Here is a 20,980-nt window from a genome sequence, read left to right on the forward strand (position 1 = left end):
AGCTCCCTGGAGAATCACAGAGAAAAATCCAGTAACCACTGCACCCACAGGTGATGCAAAACCCACAGGTTTTATTCCAGGGGCTGTTACATCAAGGCAACCAACACAGCTTAAATCTCATTTCAGGCCCCCACATAAATGAGTGGTGATTCCCTGCTCCAGCTACAAGCAATAATAAATCTATGAGGCATCTCCACGAAAAGTTGGCAACTCAATTTGATTAGGGAAAAAACCCCCCTGTGCTAAGAAATGAGACACAGCTTCCCAGCCTTGAATATTCCACCAACGTCCTGTGAGCTGAATTCATGCACGTTAGTAAGCAAATGGAAGGGCTGCAGGAGGCAAAAAAAGCAACTCTCAATTACATTAGTGCCACAAATTCTTCAGAACAGCTTTTTCTGTCATTAATCATCTCTTGATTGTGCTGGCAATAAGCAACACAGAAGGAACCGAGGCTGAATTTTAAGGTAGATGGTTAACACACGTGGACTCTCAGGCAGAGCAAAAATTAAAGAATGGACTTCATTTGGCTGGCAGAAAAGGGGCTTTGATTTGGCATTCTTGAAGGTAAAAAGGCACTTTTACAGCAAGCACAGGAGTTTTAAGTCATGGTCACTCTGCAGGGCATTAAGACTTGTCACATGAGCAGCCCACTTGGATAAACACAACAGTTCCCAGCACGTCCAGAGCTGCTGGATGTCCAAGGGAGCGAGGAGCTGCTTCCAGAGCAAGGGAACGTTCTCAAGGGGCAGATCTCCCTGAGCAGCACTCTGCTGGCTGATTTCTGAGAACTTTCTGTTTACTGAATTCATGCAAAATAATGCCTGGGATCTCAGAACAGCAGCTGAGTCCCTCAGTCCTGCAGTGCCACAGCTCCAGCAGCAGCACAGGGAAGGAATTGACCTTCTGATCAATAAATGGTTCAACCCATTTGTTTACAACGAGATAGTTTAAATCAAAGTAATTTAAACAAACTGAAAGGAAGATGGGGATTTACATAGTTAGGAAGGGGAAGCAGTGAAGTTTTTTCCCAGGTCCTTGGTACCAGCAGTGCTTGCTTATCTCTCATTTCCCAGCTTATGAACCTTCCCAGTGTTTGCCGACTTATTCAAATATTTTGTAGGAAAACGAAGTTTTTACACAATGTGACAGAAAATACTTTAGATGCCTGTAAGAGAAGAATGAGAACCTATGTATCTTAAATTATGCATTCTAAATTCAGTGAGGAATTTAACATATTAAAGAAAATAAAGTTAAACTTGTATTTCCCTCAGAACCCAGACACTCTCTGTGACTCCTGAAGGCCAGATTCTAACATTGGGATGGGCAAAAACACCTGCTTACATATTTGTTCCCATCAGCTCAAACTATGCATGCACTTCTCTGAAAATCCTAAAACTTCCTGCTGTAAAGAAAATGAGATTTAATTCTGTGTCTCAGTGGTCTAAGATGAGGTATGAGACATGAGAGGTAGATACTGTTCTTCTAGAGATGAATTAATATAACTACATATGAAATAGAATAGAAAAGAGAAACAAGAAGTGTGAGACTCCCCTCTTAATATTTTCATGCAAATATTATAATTTGAAACACCACTGAAATCTGTCCTTGATTATTTTAAATTCTATTTCAGCAGGGCACAGAGCCCCAAGTAAAGCAGTGCTGCCCACTTCTATCTGCCCAGTCAACTGTTCACATAGTTTAAATGTTACTTCATTCCCTTAACCACATTCTTTCCACACAGTTTTAGGTCTCTGTGATATTAACATTGCAGTTGTGTCAGACTTGAAGCTCTGTTTATCAGCAGAGAATATGCTGTGGGAAATCCATAACTACTTCCTGAACAATATTTATGTAGGAAGTGGAATATTTTTAGTGGATTTCAAGCTGTATTCAGAATATACGGAATGCATATTAAACAGTTGAGAATCAATTTATTCCAAAAATCACCATCTGAAATTGTTTTCATAAACATGAATACTTTGTTGTCCTCAATGCAGCCAATTCTCTCCACTAACAGAGAAATAAGACTTGCAAACAACTTTTCCCCTCAATTTATGCTTTTTTGTGTGCTTTCCAATAGACCGGATAGCAGAACATCAGCATGTGGAATGCTATAAATCCATGGAATAGCTGCATTTTTAACCATGGACTTTAATTCCAGGGTGAATTTATGTGGTCCTTGCCTAAATATATCCTCCTAAGTAAATTACTCATGCATCTGCCTGTAGGAAAGCTTTCTGCAGATAAAGAATCTGTTCCTAAATGCTACATCTGACAGCACATACGGCACAAAGTTCCATTCTTTTCTCAGTGGCAAAAAAGCCCCCCAAGCTGATGAAGGTGGGATGCACAGGTCCCTCTTCCCTCTGCCCAGACTGCTCAGGAGACAGGTTAATTCTGCCTGCCTCCAGTAGAATAAATATCTCAATGTATCAGTCTACTACATGTTTGTCTCCAGACCCTGTAAACAGAGGGATTTCTAAGCTCTTGTGAAGCACATTCCCACATTCATTTCCACTTATCCATGCAGAAGACAGTACAAACACATGCCTACCCCTGTGCCTTTAGCAGGATGGGTAACTCAGACACTCTCATTATCCTTTTTTTTTCCCTCTCTCTTCTATGTTTCCTACTTCTTACCATTGGAGTCGTCCTGGTCCAAAGGATTATCTGGTTCCATTACTTCAAATAAAAGCATCCAACATGCAGTTCTCCATGCAGCAGAGGCATAAAAACACAGCAGTTGCCTAAGCTGATTCACCTGATTTATGAATTAGTGCAGCATCCATAAGAGGCTGTGTTTCTTCTTTTGTATTACATCTGGCTCCTTTTCCCACTCGATGGCTGGGTATTACAGCATGCAGGCCTTTTTCCAGCATCCTCTTAATGCATTATATTTAAAGTAGCAGCAACCTTTTTCTCCCATCCCCCAGACTAAGTTACAGCAGTAACTAGGCTGAGCTGGCAGCAAGCGCAGCTCATTCAGAGCAGGACCTGCAAGCGTTCTCCGAGTCGTGGTGCTGCATAAAGAGGATGATTGATACAATAAAAAGTAAGTGGGCTTTGACACAGCACGGGATGCACTGCACAAAATCCCACCAAAACCAGGCAGAGGTCCTGAGGGTTCGGGGAATGCCTCGCTGAAACCAACAGTGTGCACCCCCACACGCACAAACACAAATTATGTCCTGTTCCCTCCTCCTCCCCCTCCCCGCTCCAATCTTTTATAACCCTGGATCTCCTCCAGCAATAGTCTGTTCCTCCACTCAGTTTATAATAAACTCTGCCATTCCCCCGTGTCCCTCGGGCTGGCATGGGGAGGAAGGAGGCTGTTTGCAGAATGAATAGCCCAGCCCGTGCCTGACTGGGCGGCAGCTCCGGGACTCTGTGCCGGGCACTCGGAGCTTGCTGCAGCAGCAGCCTTTGGCTGGGGACCTTGTCCTGCATTTCCCTGCTCTGCCAAGCCAGGGCTGCTGCTAGGCTGGCGTTGGAAACGCTCCTGCAAAGGAGCTGAAGGACGAGCCCCAGCTTGGCTGGACTCGGATGGTAAATGACACCGGAGTCTCTCCACAGAGCCCGTATCAGCTGACAGCCAGATCGCAGCACTGCAAGGCAGGTCACCTTCACTCTGCTCCTCGGGTCTGCCACTACCTCCTCGAGACCTCTGGTAATTCACAACTGCTCCCTGTGCCTCAATCTTCTGTGATAGTGACATCGAAATGTATCTTATGTCACAGGAAAGGAGATGAAACCTCCCAGCTCTACATGCTTTGAACTTCTTGGATAAATGCTACAGTACAAGGGCTGAGGAAGAAGACTCCACCACCTGGCTGAGAAACAAAAATTTCATTTTCTTTGAAGACAAGTCCACAAAATAACAGAAAAATATGTCAAAGTGCAACTCTAAACCAAGCTGCGCCTCCAAAAGGTAGATTCATATTGCTGTTACAACAATCCTGAAATAATTCTTCAAATCTAGCTTTCAGGATCAATTTTACCTTGAACCCACAATTCAAACTCTTTCCTCCACACTCCAGCTAAGGCGTTAAGACATACCTTGTTTCAAAAGAATGCTTTTCACAGAATCCAAGGCAAGAATCGCTCTAGGCACCTAGAGCAGCCTGAGTGCATTTTGGGGTTGCCGTGGCTGAGCACTGAGGCAAGGCAGGGGCTGCTATTTCGGGCCCTGGGTACCGCTCCTGCCTCAGCAGCTCCCCCTTCCCTCCCGGAGCCAGGGAAGCGGCTCTGGAGCTCCCGCTGCCGCCGGGGGCTCCGGGCTGTGGGCGGACAAATGAATGGCTGGCTGAAGGCAGCAAAACACGGAGCTCTGCCTGGAGGAATTAACAGCAGCCTGACAGGACTCTGCGGTAATTGTGCCTTGCAAACCCATTTTAGCGCTGTTCCTGAGGGCTAGGCCATATTAATAGAAGAAAGACTCATTTCCATCTATTTGTTTTAAGTATTGCACAGTCTGTATAGCCTGTTAAATACTGTTCTGAGATCTCTGCCCTGGGGGAAATTACAGTGCTGCAAACCTTCCATTCTCCCCCCTCGCACCCTACGCTCCCGATGTTCTTTACAACTTCAATACTTCTCCCACTCACTGACAAAACAAAAAAACCTCCCTCTTTCCACCTTCCCCACAAAAACACCTACTCGGTGACTGCAGGCACACGGCACAGCCTGTCAGCAGTGCTCCACCTGCTCTGGGTCGTGTCCACGGGCCAGGAGCAGTGCCTGATGGAAAAAGGTGCCTTAACTTCTGACTGGCACATTGCATCCCTCCAGGCTGTCAGAAATGGGTATGGAAAGAATTTGGAGACCTTTTGGGGGTGAGGAGGCCTGAGCAGGTTCCGTACCCCAGGATGTGGGGATATACAAACACAGGCTGTGACTCACTGAATCCTCGATCACAAGGGACTAAAAATGCCTGGAGAATCAGGACTGTCGACGTAAAGGAACCCATAGTTCTGCAAGGAACATCTGAGTCAAGACAAATTATAGACAGAGAAACAATTTGTATTCTGCCACAAAACAGATGCTGCATATACATAATAGAGACCATTTAGAGCCAGAAAAGAATAAACACCTGAGAAGTCTTTCCTTGTGGAGAGTCAGAAATAATCAAGGAATACTACAGAATAGCTAAGATCAAGAAATCAAGATAGGAAAGTGAAAAGTAATAGTTATTTAGACCTCAATGATTTTTTGTGACAACCAATTTGATTTTAATGACATCCAAATGATTTGCTAATCTCTAGTTACAGACCTAGTAAAAATTAATTCTTAATGTCTAACTCAGAATGATGTCAATATTTTGGCTAAGACTCTTCACAATTCCTAACAATTGAGCAATTGTCATTCCTTCTTTGTTTGAGCTAAGCTCATGCAGTGAGGCAAAGGAGCTCATGCCATGACTGTGAAAAACAAGGGACAGTTGGAAGACCAGGGCTTTGATCACTCGGGATTTTAATTGCTCAGGCACTGAAAGGAAAACTGCAGCAGCAGAAGTGAAGAGGGAAATGATTTTCAGACAAATGGCTGGATGGTCAGAGGCTGTGCTAGACCAAATCCTAGGAAATGAGCCAAGTGCACTGAACTAATGAGTGTGGAAAGAGAAGTCCAGCGAGCACGTTCTCTGCAATACCCATGAGGTTAAGTGGAACACAAAATGGAGAGTTTTGGAAAGCTGACTCTTCAAGGAAGGAATTTAGAAATTGTTGGATGGAAATGGAAATGGAAATTAAATGTCTTCTGTTACTGTCTAATCAGAGCATCTCTGCATTCCCCTCAATAGCTGGTTTGGAGACAGAAAAAGAACTTCTATCTAATTGCCTAATGCCTGCATGATGTTTGCTTCAGCATCTTTTATGTCCCAGGCTCCAGTCGTGCTCAATATGTCAGACTACACTGGAGGAATTGGGAGCTGCTACTTCCTAACTCCTATGTCTTTTCCTAACAGATGGAATCATCACTCACATTGGCATTTATTTTACACCGTAACATGAAACTGTAAACTAGAAAGATGACCCTTGCTTCTGGTTTGCTGTAAAGCTTGGGAAAAATCACCTCATCTCTCTTTAATCAGCCCCACAGATCAGCACTGAATCTTTATCATGAAGTAATTGTTTATTTCCAGATTAAGCAATACTGTCTACATTTGCAGTGTAATGCAGTGATATAACTGGTCTTGATTTTATTTCAGGGGAAAGGGTTTCCTTTGCAGGTCTGTTTGGACCAGGTTTCCCCACTTCATGTATAGTAGCAATAGAACACAGCCAGCAGAGTCTATAAAAAGCCTGTTTTCTGTTCTAGCAGGTGCCTAAAGATCTACAGGAAAAAGTAAGTTGAAATATTGTATAAACAAGTGCAGCCAAGAGACACTGTGAGAACAACACTCCATTCTTCAAAATAATATTCCATTCATCCAGAAGATAACTCATCCTCCTCAGTAGTGTCCCACCATGGGAGAAACCCAATTTGGCCGTGCTGATCCGAAAGGTCTTTTCCACCCTCAGTGACCCCAGGATTCATGGCTCTACAAGGAGCCATGAGAGCCCTTGAGGCTGGCTCTGCAGGAAGGAGTGAGGGCAGTTCCAGCTGCCTTTCCCTGGCAGCAGAGTGGGCTCCGTTCCCTGGCGGCGGCTGGAGGCGGCTCTTGGGAGGGAGCGAAGGCTCAGCGTGGTGCCCCAGCTGCTGCCACCTCCCAGCCCTTCCCGGAACACAAATTCCCATGTAGGAGGGAGCAATCAATGCCTGCGGGTTGAAAAGCCAGCGAGGCACAGACCTGCTTAACAAAACCCTTTGCCAAGGTTACCGGGGGTGTTGTCAAAGCCTCCTCTTTTGTGAGGGCTGAATAACAATTCATACCCAGTAACCAGCTTCAGTTTCTTTGGCTTTACCTGGCACGTTTTCAAAGTCACTGCTCATGGCTGGGGCTGTTCCCATTGAGATGCAGCTTATCTTGCCCTGGACAGCAAGTGCAGGGATCATCTGACTCCAGAAGTTCATGCCAAAGCCCTTTTGTGCTGCTTTGCTGCTTGAGCTGAACTACAGCTCTTAGAAATGTGCTTGAATATGTCACAGACACAAATGGAAATGAGGCAGCCTTGGTTACTTCATACTGGGGAGAGAAGAATTTCATTTAGAGAAGTTAAATATTACTGGGGTCTTCAGGAGGCCCCAGTTGCAGAGCAGCCCCAGCTACGAAGATTCTTTGTGTGCAAATGCTCCTGGTATTAAATCAGCAGGCTTTTATCTTAATTTTCAGAAGAAGGTGATGCTCTAATCACACATCTGAGGTGGTAACTTTTCATCCAGAACTCAGCAAAGCTCCACCACAGAGAAAAAGCATGTGCAAAAAAAAAGGTGCAATGATTAAATGGAGTGTGAAAAGCTGCAAGATCAGTGTTGGAGAAAAAGGCAATGTGAAAGACATTCCCCAGGATATCGGTGCAAGGACTGGCTCCTGTCACACCTTCCCTCAGGGCTCTCTGTGCTGTGAACCGTCAGGAGTTTGGTGTATCAGCATGGTCTCTGGTAGAAGAGCAGTTCTGTGTCTGGCATGTGCCCAAAACACAGCCCTTCCTGAACCCCCTTTGCCTTCAGAGCCTTTAATCTCTATTTAAATCTCTGCCACAAACTACTAAATCTTGTAATCATTAACAAACAAAATTCTAAAGAAAAGAAAACAAAATGCTTCAGAGTTACAGACTCTATAGTAATTATAGAAAATAAAACTACTTCTATGAAAGGAGCACACATTAAATATCCTACTGTGAAAAATGCCAACAATCAAATATAGTCAATATTTTAAAGACTCCAAAAATTGATAATAACATCAGGACATTATTTCAGGGTCACCAGAACATAACATCACCTCCTGCTACTGTAAACTTCAGACTGAGGAAAGTGTCTTTGGGCTTCTTTAGTAAAACCCTACTGGCAGTTTAATGGAGGAAAATAAAACTAAACTGACTCCTGGGCAGAAATAACAAAAGGTCTGCAGCACCCAAAGTTCTGTGCCCAATTTACCGAGCTGTCTGCTGAGATTCCATCTGAGCTGACTCTACAGATTCCTCACTATGTTCCTGCAGTTGTCTCCTAGAAACAGGAACAAGAAGCATTTGCTGTTTTCTCAGCTCTTTTGAAAAACTCTGCAAAGCTTTGTTCCCGTTCCGGGTGCCCTGGGATCTGTGTGTGGATGGACAGCCTTGGACAGTGCGTTTCACCTCGCTGCCATGTTATGGAAATGAGATACTGTTGTAGATGTCGGCGAATCCAATGGGAAGAATGGTGATGTCTAACTCCATTTCAGAAGGCTGAATGATTGCTTTATTATAATTATGTTATAATACATTAATATGCTATATAAAAGAGGATACTAAATACTACATGCTACTTTCTCTAACTATCATATCTAACTAACTCACAACTCGTGACCCTGTTCTCCAGAGCCCAGACACAGGTGGATCCGACTGGCTGTCAGGACCAAACAATCCACCATGATCCAACCAAGCACTCACTCTGGGTAAACAATTCTCCAAACACATTCCACAAGAGAAAAACAAGGAGCAGAAATAGAAATTGTTTTCTCTTTCATTTCTCTCTGTGCACCTCAATAAAAAATCCTGAGAGAGAGAGAAATTGCCACAAGATACAGCAGCAACAGGTGTCACATTGTCGCCCTGGTTATCAAGAGTTTTCTAAACCCTTCTGAGTTTACATTCTTGTAGAGAACTTTCTCACACAACTTTCTGTAAACAACCTATTGTTTTGCATTCTTTCATAGAGGCGGAGAAATTTGATGTACAGGTGGTTTGTCCAGTGTCCTTGGAGAGGTGGCACGTTCACCCTCCAATCCACTGGCATCTTTTGAGAACTATAAAAGATTGGAGTCAGAAAAAATAAATGAGTCTCTTCATCGTGACCAAGGCTGTGGTGCATCGTTTTTGCTTGTGTCATTTGGTGACATCACATCAATGTATCATTAATAAAAACTCCCATGAAAGTACCCATAGAAAGGGAAATTAAACATTTGGGTACTTACCCAGGATCCTGAGGATATCCAAACATTGCATCAGTAGCTTACAAGTGTAGACTACATGGAAATTCACTCATCTTTCCTTCTTGCACCAAGCTAAATTCATAGTGACTGGAGCTCTGAAGGGATCTTACTGACAGCAACATGGGGGAAATCACATGCAGACTCTTGAAACATGGGCAGAAATTCCACCTGATGTTTCTGTGAAGGTTCAGCCTAAAAGAAATATAATCCAAATAAACTACTAAATCCTCAACAATGTCTGCTGGAAAAGTAGCCCTGGTGTAGCATTTATAGATCTTTTTGTATATTGAATATCACCTTTTCTTCCCTCTTCCAGGTATGGCCAGTGTCATACTCAGTGTAAATGAGGGAAAAATTGACATCCAGATCCTCTGAAATCTTGATGTCCACAGAGCAGTAGATTATTCCATATATCCATAGTTACAGTATAGAAATGGACTCCTTTCCATTTGCAAGTTCTCTCCAGAAATACATGGAACTAAAAAGAAGAAAAAAAATTCAGATAGTGTTTAGGCACATGAACAAAGCTGCTGCATTAAAACACAGTGTGAACCCTCAAAGACTGTCAGTTTGTCTGCTCTGAGCCTGCTCCTTCTTTTCCTTCATTTATTGTTTCCTGTCTTTCCCTCCTTCTCTCCCTTTCAGTTTAGAGATTCAGCTAATTGTTGTCCTTCCAGATCAAGCAGCCCCTTCATTTCCCTGGCTTTTTGAGGCTAAATTACTCCATATGGCTTCCTGCATTATGTGAAGCTCCCATAGCAAAATGTAAAGGTTTTGAGGTAACTTTTGTTTGGTGCTGTCACTTGGAAAGTGATACCGAAGATAAATGATGGCTTGTTCTTTCTTAGGGTTTCTAATCTGTTTCTGGTTTGAAAAAAAAAGCTTGTAACGTCTCTTTTTGAGATATTACTGTCAGTCTTCCTTTTTGTTGTCCAGTAACTTCTGGTTTCACATTCACTTTTTCAATATTCTCCCTTGCTTTAGGCAGAATAAAAGTATGAAAACACAGTCCCTGTTCTTACTCAATTAGCTCTGCCTGAGCCAAGCCCTCAGAAACAGATCGAAACACCTGACAGAGAAACCAGTTTTAACCCAGTTTCTATAGAGTTGTTGAGATATTGGTGTGGGTGTAAAATACTTCCAGCAAATCTCATTTCAGACTTGGCTAGAAAATGCAAAACTTCACTGAAATCAACAGGAAGAGGAAACATAAGGTGAAAAGACAGAAAATAAATGCTCATCTTGGCATCCTTGGGAGGTTCAGACCTGCTATTCATTACGCTGGTGAACAAAAAATCCTGATTAATCAATCATCTATCCTGCACTTCCTTTCCTGACTCGTATGATACTTCTCCAGCTAGTCCACTTGAGGCTTATCCTTTGTCTTTCCTACAGAGTATTTTGGGAATCTAAAACAGTTATTCAGGAATCCCACCCTCTTGATTCATCCTTCCACCACAGACCAGCCCTCAGGTGACGGATGCTTCACCCATTTACCCTGAAACACTTCTTAGCTCAGCACAGATGAAGGTCAAATTGAATTAACATTTACTTACAGCATTTTAGGCAATACAGCTACAAAGACAAGAAATGAAAGAAAAACATTTTAGTCTACTTAAACCCAAATTAAATATACAAGTTCCTCTCTCTGTGCAGGTGGCTGATTGATACAGCTGGATTTCCACCTCGAGGCATTCTGTCTCTGCTCACTTTACCCACTCATTCTAGACCCCCTTTCCTGGTGGAACATGCTGGGGTTTATAACTGATCTTCCTGTATATCTCATCTCCTCTAGAAACTCCAGTAAGGTGTTTCAGCTTCTTCATCTTCTCATTAACTTATTCATTTTCTGTATCAAGTCTGCCTTGCTGCAGTGTGTAAGTGCTTTAGACTCAGCTGCTGGTGCTGTCTGTTCAGACGTGTGTGTCCACCTCTCCCTACACAGTATTAGCATCCCCAGACTCTCCAATCTTCTTGTTCTAACTGTTCTTCTTCTTCTTGTTCTAACTGAAATTATTACAATGGTTGGAAGAATTAAAAGCACTTTTTTTTCTTCCTTTTTGGCAGCCTATTTTTATCTGATTTAACTGTGTCCTCGTTTGCCTTCTTATTCTGACAAGGAGATACAACAAATTTCTATAATCAGTTCCCATCACTTGATAGAATAATTTTAGTGTCAGATGAAACTGGCTTTGCCTGATGCTCAGAAATGCCTTTCAGGCTGCACAGACTATGAGATCCCCTCTTGAGCTTCTCTTCTGCTGCAGGTTTTTATTATCAGCACAAAATCCTCCCCGTGTCCAATTCTGCAGCCACAAGGGGCACGTCAGTAAAACACATCTGTCCCAGGATCCTCTAAAGCCCTCCTCAGACACTGGAGCCGGGGCTTCAAAGCTCTTGGAGCTCCCGCATCAAGCACCAATTTAATTTCCCTTTCTTCATCAATTCTTCATTCTCTCGTGATGTCTTGGCAACATTTTGTTCCCGTTCAACATTCATCATTAGCTTCTTTTTTTCCTCTTACTTCCTTTTATATTCCTTTCCCTCCCATCTGCTAATTTAAAAGGAAATTGCCTGGTATTCAGCATTATCAGCCAATCTGTTTACTGTGCTCTTGTTCCAGTGAAGACCATTTCTCACACACTGAGCTGCTCTGCCTCACCCCCTACCCACTGTTATTAACCTCAAAGCCTGTATTTTCTTCCATATGCCACCTGGAGAGCTAAGTACCCCTCCAGAGGTATACAGCTCCCCAAAATTCAGTCTCTCTTTTTAGAATTAGGATGTGGAAACCAAGATCCATGTGGAAGAAGTGAGCTTCCCAGACAGGCCTTGCCTCCGTCCCAGGCAGTCCCAGCACAGTGGGCACGTTGGCACCCACAGAAAGGAGAGGTCCTGGCACCATTGTGGCTGTTGGAGCAGCAGCATTCCCACCCACACATCCCACACCCAGCCAGGGAAGACCACCTCCATGAGGATCAAGCTTTTCCTTGTGAAACAGCTTCTCATAGTCCCAAATCCTTCCCTCCCACCACATCAGCTGTTCCCAGCAGTCCCTCCTGGAAGCACCTAAATCATCTCTGTTCCACATCGCTGCTTTTGATGACCCTGCCTTGCTCAATATTGCACAGTTTGTGATTTCATTACTGACAATAACTCTGATTTTGACCTCATGCTCCAAGCCTTTAAGATAAAAGATGAATAATACAAAGTCTCTTTGATCCCTGTCACAGTGGCTAATGCTGAGAGTAAAATGCTGAAACAGTCCTTGATAGCAACGACGTGAGAGTTTTGCTTACCCTGGGCCAGCAAGCGGAACTGGTGCTAATGGCTGTGGAAAGCCAGTGGGAAACAACTCACAGGAAAGGCTTCATTAAACCTCCAAATGCCACAATTCTCCTCTCAGGGTCTACTGAAATACTTTGGAGAGACCCCTTCAAAGGAGGCTCACATTGTGAGTGATGGTCCTACTGAATTATTTAAAATATCAATATAAACAAAAATATGCATCTGTTTCTATAGAGATGAGATCAGCTGATAAAAACGATCTCCACTATGAAATGTCAGATGTGAATTTACAAAGTGATCAGATCTTTTCAAATTCATCATTACCTTGGCTTTAAGTAGAGGAGTTTGGAATACATGAGAGACGTGAGATTACACCTTATCAAATATTGTATTTCAGGTAGGTGTTATGAAATATCTGTGTTGATCTGAACAGAGATTTGACATCTTCTCTCTGCCCTCAAGCCGGACTGTGCTGAGTGAGGTATTCCAGCACATCTGTAATTTTAAGCAGGTAAGCAAAAAAACTTTTTTGATAAATTTGATAAAAGCAAATCTTGACGAAGTCAGTGAAAGCCACACAACCTCAAAACAGGTAAGACCAACTTCTCTGGGGGTAATTAGGAAAAAATATTAATATATATGTGTGTATATATATATATTCAGTGCTTGAATTTTTAAAAAAAAACTCAAAAATGGCTAACTTTTGTATGATTTTGTTACTAATTATACAAATCTTTATGTGCTGAAATGAGTGGATTCTTGTGTAACGAAAAAGTAGATCAGAATAATTTTACTGAATATTGGAGCTTGACTCCTTACCAACTGCAGAAGGTATCATGCTGCTGTATTGTATGTTGCTTAGCAATATAATGTGAGAAGCAGCACCACAGTCCTTGACAGCACCATTGTCCATTGAAATGCTTGTGAAATATTACCTGGGTTATTTAAAGGTAGCACACAGTCACAGAAAATAGCATGAAGTTTCCGAAAGCACAAAGAAGGCTGGAAAGAAAAGGCATTGCTATTCCAATGGCAAAAAGGTCTCCCTGGATGATCTTTCACTATCTGAATGCAGGCAGCATAAATTAAATATGGAGAAATGAAAGCTGTGAAGTGTCCCTGCAGCTGTGCTTCCCAAGGATAGCTGCAGAGCAGCTCTTCCCTCGCAGTGGAACAGCTGAGGCCAGGATGTGCCAGTGCCTCTGCATTTCTGCCCCAGAGAGCTGCTGCTTGCTGTTCCTTGTCCTGCTTTGGAGGAAAAGTCCTGTGCCCTCACTCAGGCTGAGCAGAATATGGGCAAAGGAGAAGCAGCAAGCCAAGATGGATTTGTTCGACAAACAGATGACACGATAGGGCCTTATCAGTTAGATAAATGTGAATATTCACCTCTGGAGGCCTCCCAGCACCCCAGGGTCCCAGGCACACCCCCTGCACTCCCGTGTTTGCTTTCACTCCAGGCCCTGTAGCTGGGCTTTGTGTAATTCTGAAATGCCACATGACTGAGCTGGAGTGGCAGTGCCATGAATAACTCCAAGGGAAATGGGTTGCTCTGAGCTGCTGCAGTAGGAGGTCACAAACCCAAATCCACACACAGAACTGTGTCACCAGCACACTGAACCTGAACTCAGGGCCTTGCAGTTCACAACACAATCACTGGATTCACCAAGTGCTGTCAGCTGAGCAAGCTTCAGGCTCATATTCTGACTTGGTCATACAGAACTAACTTCACATTATGATGGTTCATAAAGACACAGGAGCATATCTGCATCTTAGTAAAAAAATATTGAATGGACATGACAGATCCTAGGGGCCTTTCCAAGGAACAATTCAATATTCCCTTTTATAGTATTTGGCACACCACAGAGTTCATTCAGCTTGAATTAACTAATGGATTTGAGCCTTCTCTTTAACAAAGAGAAAAGATGTGGAGTTGCACTGACTGCAGAGTTACAGAATGTTTTAGACAAATCTCACAAACTGATTTACCATAAAATCTGTGCTGGCTTTTCTCTAAACTCACAGGAACTTATGCTTCATATTTTAAAATGAGAATTTATAAAATGCATTTAGAGCATTTATTTTTGCTGATAGATGCATCACAAATAAACACGGGAAGTTATTTGCCTTCATAAAAAAGTGAGGATGGACAAAGTAAAAGATGCTGTGCTGTTGAATGAAACCAAAGAAGAGAAGCACAGGGTTCAGGTGGGCCATTCCCTTCCAACATGCCCACAAACCCCACTGCATGAACACACAGAGCACGGATTTAGAGGAGGATCCAATTCCTTCCCACAGAGCAGAACCTCATACTAATACAAGAGTAGCAACAGTGAGACTTAACCTGTAATAAACCTAACACATTTTCACCCAAGAGAAATATGATTTTGATCTCAAGGGTCGAGATGACACTCAAGGATATCATTTGCACTTGATATGCAAGACCCATTCTCCTAAATCAACATGAAGTGAGTAGTGTAAGCAGGAAGGGCACTTCAGCTGAAAGTAATTATGTTTGTCTCCATATGAAGATAGAAGTGTTTGTTTCAGAGACCTTCCTGAGCTCACAGCTACTCCTTGTAACAAACTGTGCAGCCTACTCGTGGTGTTAAGGACACAAGACCCCCTTCATGATGCAGGAGTTCTAGAGAGGAACTGGAGAAAGGCTCTTAGAAAGAGCTGTTCCCCTCATGTGTCCAAGAAGGCAGCATTTTCTCCCTGGAAAAGAGCACAGGAGAACTTCTACAAGTCCCAGCTAATCACTGGGTGGTGTTCCCAAAACTCTGATAATTTGAATAGGGATTGCAGAACAATGTATGGGTCATCAGAAATATTGCATTTTCATGACAGCCTTCCTTCAGCCTTTGAATAATTTCATACTTCTTTGAATTCCTTCATTTGGTTCCTTTAACTTAGCTCTTTTTAAACTGACACATGTTCTTGGTGTTTCAGCCTTGGTTTCCTTTCACCCAATCTGAAATGAAGATCTATTCTGTGCCTCTAATGGATTTTCTGGTTAAACACAAGCGAATGTATCATTCAGCCAGAAGGTTTTTCATAAGAGTGCAGCCTTACAATAGATTAAAAGCAGTTAGCTTTTACCAATACAGGCCTCTTTTCAGGTCTGATGCTTCAGAGAAGATCTGTAGAGACAGACTTCTGCCTTTACTCTTTATTTTCATCCTGAGGAGAGGTTTTTCAAATTCACTTAAACGAAAGTTGCTCTAGGTTTTTAAGTTTAATTTGCAGCTGACAACCAGCGAAGGTGGCTGGCATGATACAACTGTGCTCTGTCTCGCTCTGTGCACAAATAATTTTAGCAGGAGAATAAATAACAGCCCTGTTTTCATAGTCAATTGCTCAGAATAACTTTCAAAGTCTGCCCTTACGTTTCTGACCTTCCTGAGCACACTGGAGGCACCCAGAAGTGGGGAACAGTTTCAGTTACAGGGTGAAGAGCAAACCCATTCCTGGCTTCCTCACAGCTGAGCCTTTCAGTATCAATCAGCATCATTTACTTGGCTTGTCAGTTCAAGGCCACAGACCCATCTGATATTCATCCCTGTGTCTCCTTCTGACTGTGCTAAGCTTTGGGACTGATTCCCTCTGGCCAGAGGGTGGAAAACACACCTGACCAACAGCTGGGGGCTGCATCTGCCCCCAGGGTGAAAGTTCAGCAGTGCCCATGCTGGGTGAGGGTCCTCAGCCCTGCACCAAGAGGCCTTTCCTCCCACACTGTGCTCCCTACAGAGCAAGCCTGGGATGACAGAATGGCACCCACCCGTGTTCCAAAGGCTCCTCAGCTGCACAGCAGGAAGAGCCATCACCTTTTACTGCACAGATGACCAACAGCAAGTACAACTCAGTGACAACAGTGCACCTAAATACCGGCCCTGGAGACACAAGGAAACAACTCTTCAACAAGACCCCGCAGCAGAAGTAGAGCAATGATGGGAACAACTCTGCCGGCCTAGCCTGGGATTTGGGGCAATGGATATGTGTGCATTAAGTGGGATTATCTGAAGAAAGCAGTTTGGGCACCAGTGCTCATCGCGCATTTTGGTGGCGCCTTTGTTCCCCCCATAGCAAAGTCTGAAACTCCCTCTTGTGGGGGATTCGGGAGGATCCCGTCTGGAACAGAAACACCACAGCGAGAAATGAATCACATTTAAATCTTCATTTCCCCCATACTCTGTCCCCTGACCATTCCAAAACGGGTTGAACTCAATACCAGACAAGACAGAGTTTTGAGCAACCTGATTTGACCCCAGAGCTGACCCTATCTGAACAGGAAGCAGGAAAAAGAAGCAGAGAAATACATTAGGAATTTCCTAGTACTCTATTTCATTAGTTCCAAACATAGTTGACATCATGTGTAGAAGATTTTAAGCAAATTACTTCAGGAAACATGGAAATGTACTTCACTGTCCCAGGTCCCAAGAGGAAGAGAGGCTAAGGATGAAACAAAACAAATACACAGGATCAGGTTGAAGTATCTCGGTACTGCTAAAGTACCATTTTGATTCACCACAGCTTAATTCTAAAAATACCAAAGTAGTTCTGGGCATCAATATTTACAAACCAGATAAACAATACATTTACACAATGTTTTACATCCACAAGTCTCAAAGCACTTTGCAAACTCAGAGGAGCACTACAGATCCTCAGAGGTTACGACTGTTTGCTCAGAGTTATGAGCTCAGGCAAGTGCTTGGATCTTGGGCTTTGCTTGGAGCTCAAATCATCCCATGAAAGTTCAGCTCAGTCACCCTGGGCTCAATATAATGAACATTTTATGAGATGGCAGAGACAGAGACACAAGATACAAAGGCAAAATAGAATTTAGCACTCGGGAAATGTTCCCATTCAAAACCTGTATTTACGAATAAGCTCATGGAAAAAAAAAAAAGGAGTATTTGAGTCATTTTTTACAACAAAGCTTTATAACATCATGAACGAGGTATCAAGGCCATGGCAGTCCAAATGCTATCCCAGTACAGCTGTACCCCTTCATTGCTTGTATTTTTAACTGAAGTCAACTGCTTGTCCTTGAATTTATTTTTAACAACCAGCAGTCATTTCAGCTGAGGGTACAGGGCACGGTGAGTGCACACTTACATATTCAGCATGAGTGACTGAAGGAAGGAGACATCCAAATCCTTCCAGATTGTATCCCATTCACAAATTAAATGCAGACCTCATCCTCTGAAGTTATGCAATACAAATTGGGATGGTAATTAGGTTGAGTGTTTCCTCTGGGAGAGCCAGGTTTTGCAGCTTCTTCACCTTGCTCTACTCTGCAGTTTCTGGATTGTGCCCTGACCTTCTGTTCCACTGCATTCCCACTGACAAACCTTCCACAGCAACTGAGTCACCCGGTGCTGCTCCAGTGCAAATATTCTGCACTTCCATTCTTACATCCTGCTCCACAACCCATCTGTTTGTCCTTTCAGCCACGTCAGGTACTGCATTATGCCTGCCTTGGGTTCCCTTCATTGATGCATTTTCTCACTCCCCAAAGGAACAGCGTATTTCTCCTACTGTTTAGGGATTTCTCCCTTTTACTTCCAATATCCAACAGAAGATCACTGCCTCTTCTTAGTTTGTACAATAATTGGAATACTGATTTTCATATGAGCATTTGAATTCATTACATTTCTTCAATGGAATTTCTCTCCATGTTTTCCATAATGTAAAGACTAGGGAATTTCCCCCTACAGAGTTCTGATAATCCCAAACACTTATGGGTATTTACACAGGCTGCAGATGTCCCCTCTTCTTCAAACTCTAACCCTCCTAAGCGCACACTTAAATTACACTAGAACTTTAAGACAGGTTTAACCTATGCACTGACATAGATCTTATTTCTATTCGTTTTTAATTGCAAGCAAGAAAATAATTTCTCATTACCAAAAAGTTAGGATTGCACCCAAGAGCAACAGAAATGGGAAGAAATCTCCATAATGACAAATTATATTTAAAATCAACATGGAAATCCAGGGATGGGGAGTGTTATGCACAGGGCAAATTCTTTGCTCAGCAGAGCCAAAATCTTTTTTACTGCAGAGGTTGTTACACTATAATAGAGAACATTTGGCTTGAAGCTGATTGAAAAGGTGGGTTTACAATTTGGTATTAAAGGACAATCTGTGACTGGAGAACACAATGAGCAAGACAGCGCCTGATATGAAATGCTGCTTGTCAAGCTTGACATTTTATGTCTCTATTTATATCAGTCTCAAGGAGATGGAGTTTGCTGGCAGTAAATCCCAGCCATTAAAGCAGGATAGAACCTGCTGGAAAAGTTTGTGGCTCGGTTTAATTGGGCTATATTTATCATTAGCACTATAGTCTTTAACATTTAACCTACTGACATTATTTTTCTCCTTCAAGCCTTTGTACCTCCTCTAGTGCCATAAAGCCGTGTAAAGGTTTTTTTTTGTTGTTGTAAATTAAGGGGGGAAAAAAATGAAACATTCAGTCATGCCCTATAGCTACCTAGGCCTAGGTAGAATTTTTAATCTGTGCATAACAGTAACAGTTTCTCATTTTTATGTTTCCCTGAAATCACAATAGAACCAAATGCTAAGCCTAATGTCCTCACCAGCAGTGAGGCTCATTAGGTACAAGTTGCACCATTTCACTAGGAAAAATAATACATTTCTCTGTGATTTATGAAAGCCAAAACTCAGCCAAGTGCTCAGGTCTCTCCCCAGTTGTGTTACGGCTCAAAAAATTTGCAAAGGGACATTTAAAACACATTTCAAAACAATTTGTCTGAGTGTACATCTTGTTTACAAGAACAAACTATTGAAGCCGAGTAATAAAACTTGGAGAAATGCATTTTATAGTGGAAACACTGGCACAACTTTAATTACTTCAGTGTAACTGGCATCTCTGTGGACTGACTGTTCAGGCACTTCCATTGTATTTTAAACCTACATGAAAAAGTCAAAGGACAAATCCATACGGCAAGAAATAGAAACATAAATCCCTTCCAAATGTGAGATGACTTCAGCTGAGAAAGTTTGCAAGCCATTAAGACACAGTCCTGTGGATGAAAGGAGAGGCAAGCAGTGGGATTTCCCCCATTGTCCGTGTTGATTCCAGTCTAACCAGTCACAGAGAGCTCTACAACAACTTAATAAGGAACGAGACCTCAAGTCTATCACAAATTGAGCAAAAATAGTAACTCAGGAAATCGATTGCAGGCTTTGAAACAAATGCATCTTCAGCTGCTGTGTGAGGAGAGACACTGACACCACTGCCCACTCCCTGGAGACAGCAGCAAAACAGAACAGAAACAGGTGGAGTATCAGTAAAGGGCCAAACAATCAGCAAATTGATGGACTTGTGTTGGGAACAAGGAGCACTGAGAGGGTCATACACCACATCCACCATACTGTTAATTACAGCACCATTCCTGGAGGCAGAAGCACCTTAGAGTAAAAATGCAGCATGGTGTAATAGCAGACTGTCAGCCCGAGAATTCAGCAGCACTTTGCAGATTTAATGCACTCTGTGAGCTGCAGTGGAACACTTCCATTGACCGCTGGGGCACACTGCAGCAGCTGCTTAGCCAGAGGAACCATCCTTGGAGTAAAATCTCCCATCCGTCCCAGGGATGTGAGGCACAGATGACCCAGAGGGCTCCAGAGGGCTCTCCTGTCCCTCTCATCCATTTCCTGGATCTCACGTCACCTCAGGCTCTGAGCCTCACTCACGGCAGCACCGTGGGCACATCTGACACACAGCAGGGTAATTCACTGGGCCCAGGGAAACTCTTCATGGGCAGAACCCAGACAAGGCAAAGGCCAAAGAGATGTCGCAGGATCTTATGGAGCAGAGGATGGCAGGGATTGTTTTATGCTACATCTGGAATGTTTTAACTGTACCTCTACATTGACTGCCAGTAAACTCTTATCATTATTGAAATTACAGCACAATTCCCTCCTGGCTTGGGGTGTTCCCTAGACATTTCTTCCTAAAATCAGGCCCTGTCCAATGTTTGGAAACTGGTTTGAGTTAAATGCAAGAAAAGAGACGTTATATAAAAAACCACACACTTTTCAGGAATATCCACATTGCATATATACACAAAATAATTGCTTCTAATTCATCTAGTTCAACCAAAATAGCACTGAAGTCAGATTATGATGTTTTATGTAAACACCAAACTTCTTTCATGTTGTAAATAAAAATAGCATCTTATTACTTTACGGAAAATAATTAACAGTAATAAACCTAAAAAAAGACTTTCTACTAAATAAGTTTCAGAAAATAGCAAAAATCAGCCCAGTGGGGAGTCATAAAGCAATATATCTGTCACAGAAGTTTTTAAAGAATCTATATAGCTTTGTGGGGCTCCCTCGAGCTACTTTAGCTATGACTAATAAGAACAGATGCACCCAATATGAAATTGTCCTGCTGAAGCAGTAGAAATAAAAATAAAATATTTCTTTCACAAAGCACACCAGAAACTGTTCTATGATCAGATAATCAGCTGCTCAACAAACACTGCATAGAGACAAGCAATAAAAGTCACTGACTAAAGAGTGTCTTGACAGCTCTAAAGAAAGCTTGAGTAAAAGCTTCTACCAGCATTGCTTTATAAGAGAGATTTAC

General features: G+C 42.7%; 1 protein-coding gene across 2 annotated transcripts in view; it reads right to left on the bottom strand.

The window, feature by feature from the left end:
* DAB2IP (DAB2 interacting protein) overlaps nucleotides 1-20,980 on the bottom strand; it is a 184,980-nt gene that overhangs the window by 155,863 nt on the left and 8,137 nt on the right. Inside the window, exons 2-3 of one of the 2 annotated variants that reach the window (XM_053961876.1) lie at nucleotides 9,368-9,548; nucleotides 9,053-9,262 (exon numbers count right to left, since the gene is read on the bottom strand). In XM_053961876.1, the coding sequence (XP_053817851.1) occupies nucleotides 9,053-9,083 (31 nt within the window). In that variant the 5' untranslated portion in view covers nucleotides 9,084-9,262; nucleotides 9,368-9,548. Of the gene's footprint in view, nucleotides 1-9,052; nucleotides 9,291-9,367; nucleotides 9,549-20,980 lie in introns of both variants that reach the window. The other variant, XM_053961877.1, reaches the window with a different exon arrangement.

This window comes from Vidua chalybeata, chromosome 21 (genome assembly GCF_026979565.1).
Source record: "Vidua chalybeata isolate OUT-0048 chromosome 21, bVidCha1 merged haplotype, whole genome shotgun sequence".
NCBI classification, from domain to species: Eukaryota; Metazoa; Chordata; class Aves; order Passeriformes; family Viduidae; genus Vidua; species Vidua chalybeata.